Source organism: Durio zibethinus, chromosome 11, assembly GCF_047325235.1.
Source record: "Durio zibethinus cultivar Kanyao isolate XHJ-2024 chromosome 11, ASM4732523v1, whole genome shotgun sequence".
NCBI classification, from domain to species: Eukaryota; Viridiplantae; Streptophyta; class Magnoliopsida; order Malvales; family Malvaceae; genus Durio; species Durio zibethinus.
Window position 1 is genome coordinate 15,992,964 of NC_143172.1, and position 2,065 is coordinate 15,995,028.

The 2,065-nt window shown below is 34.3% G+C and overlaps 1 protein-coding gene across 1 annotated transcript; it reads left to right on the forward strand.

Annotated features, from left to right (window-relative positions):
• The first annotated feature begins 997 nt into the window (after positions 1 to 997).
• LOC149516151 (uncharacterized) lies at positions 998 to 1,724 on the forward strand. Its single transcript, XM_089768791.1, has one exon. It carries the CDS (start codon positions 1,213 to 1,215, stop codon positions 1,552 to 1,554), a length of 342 nt encoding a protein of 113 aa, XP_089624917.1. The 5' UTR covers positions 998 to 1,212; the 3' UTR covers positions 1,555 to 1,724.
• Positions 1,725 to 2,065: the final 341 nt, after the last annotated feature.

Sequence of the window (2,065 nt, forward strand, 5' to 3'; positions counted from 1 at the left end):
GAAAAGCACTTTTTTGGTTGGAGTTAATGGACAAAGAATTTGGTGAATATTGATATCATACTTTCATTACCATCCAAAAAATCTTAAGATCCTATCCAATAAGCACTTTTCTTACTTGAAACTTCATGGGATACCTTTTTATTATAAAGGAGAATTATCCATTCTTACAGGAGTTGCTGGGTTTGCAAGGACAGCAGCTAAATATTCAAGATCACGTTATAATACCTTGAATTATTTTGTATTCACATTTTTTTCGGTTTTTTTTTTTCAGTATTTTATTTTTGGAGACTTGTCATCTCTAGCCAATGTCTTTTTTGTTGGCAAAATAAAAAAAAAAATGAAAGAGTAGACCAGAGTTGCAAGGAGTTAGAGAAGGGGAGGATTGGAGAAAGAAAGTAACGTGAAATTATGCTGGACTGTAATCTACTTGCGCCACAATACCTGATTTTGGGAATAAAGTTTAATAGCATCAATTAAGATAATAAGATTATAAAATACATAAGTTTGAGAAAAAATTCCTCCTCGAATCCCATAAATTGCTATTCTTCACCACCAGATAATACCGTCCCTCATAGCCGGTCGCGTATCTGCCACTCGCGCACCAGCACCACTATTATTCTTCTTAGCCGCCATCATTATTCCCTCACAGATCCAACGCGTCACCCACAATGCGCGTGATTTAACATCCTCATTGTGTTTAAAGCATCTAATGATCCCACTCCATAACGTGTGCTTACGTAATACTAGTGACGTCCTCTATGTCGCGTCCTCATAATCCAACGGCTGAAAACGACTGCCGTCCATAGAAGTTAAAAATCGTATACAAATATTAATATTAGTATTTAGTATGTGTACGCAAACATTATAATTTTGTGATTAAGGTATTAATAAGTAATTGTAAGAATACCTAAATCCACTCGTATCCTTACAAATAATATATAAATATTCTTAATATAAAACTATAAAAAAAAAGTAGTACTACAAAAAGAAGAGAGAGAATAAAACCATATTAAAGTATGACTTGGGTTATGTTAGTCATGGAGTTTTATACACTAAGGCAATTTTAATATAAGAAATCAATCACCCACTCATCCTCAAAATTAGGGCAACCTCCTTTGTTTTTTTTCTTTTTTTTCTTTTTTGGGCTTGGTTAAGGTTGCTCGGAGTGAATTTATTGATGCATAAGAAAGAAGAAGAAAGTTGTTTGTGAGTATGGAGAAGGGGAAGAGGAAAAGGGGTGAGAAAGAAAGCAAGGAAGGAGTACTAATGGAGAAAAAGAAGGTAAGGAAGGAAGAGGAAGCAAGTGAGGAAGAGGTGGAGGAGTTTTTTGCAATATTGAGGAGGATGAGGGCTGTTGTTAAATATTTCGAGAAACGTACAGGTGGAGAAGGGTGGAGGGCGGCGGTGGAGGTCGAAAGAGCGGTGATGATGGCCGCCGACGACGACGACGCCAAGGATGGTATTGATAATGATAAGAGAAGGGAAGCCGTGGAGGAGAACGGCGTTTTCGACTTGAACGCAGCGCCAGAGGAGGAGGAGAATCCAATTAGCTGATCTTGAAACCAACTGCTGCAGAAGGTGGGAGGCTGGAAGCTTAATTCCATAATAAAGGTTTTCTTGGATTTTTCTTTTCTTTTCTTTTTTTTAATGAAGCTTTTGCTGATTATGGTAGTCTGACGTTGTAATACGGTGATTATACATGAGAAAAACTAATTATATTTCAACAGTTTTATTCTGATTATTATATATATTATCGTGACCTGTTTTTTCTTTTAAAAGAGAAAAAATACAAATAAAGAAAGAAATCATTGGATGAATTAATGATCAATTGAACGTAATGTTTTCTCTTTTTTATTAGCTATTCTCAACATGTGTCAGAGATTCGGTAGCAATATTAAATATTCTCAAAGTATCATGAAATTATAATGATATCAAATGAATTTTCATATTTGTAAACAGGAAGAAGCTCTTTTAAAGAAAAAAAAGTCTTGGATTAAGGCTTGTCTTCTTTTATGAAAAAGTTTTAAATTTGATATTATTTTAAATATATGATTTAAAGTTATTT

What these genes read in the sequence shown, in the direction of transcription:
- LOC149516151 (XM_089768791.1), top strand. Translation starts at nt 1,213, where the DNA reads ATGGAGAAGGGGAAGAGGAAAAGGGGTGAGAAAGAAAGCAAGGAAGGA.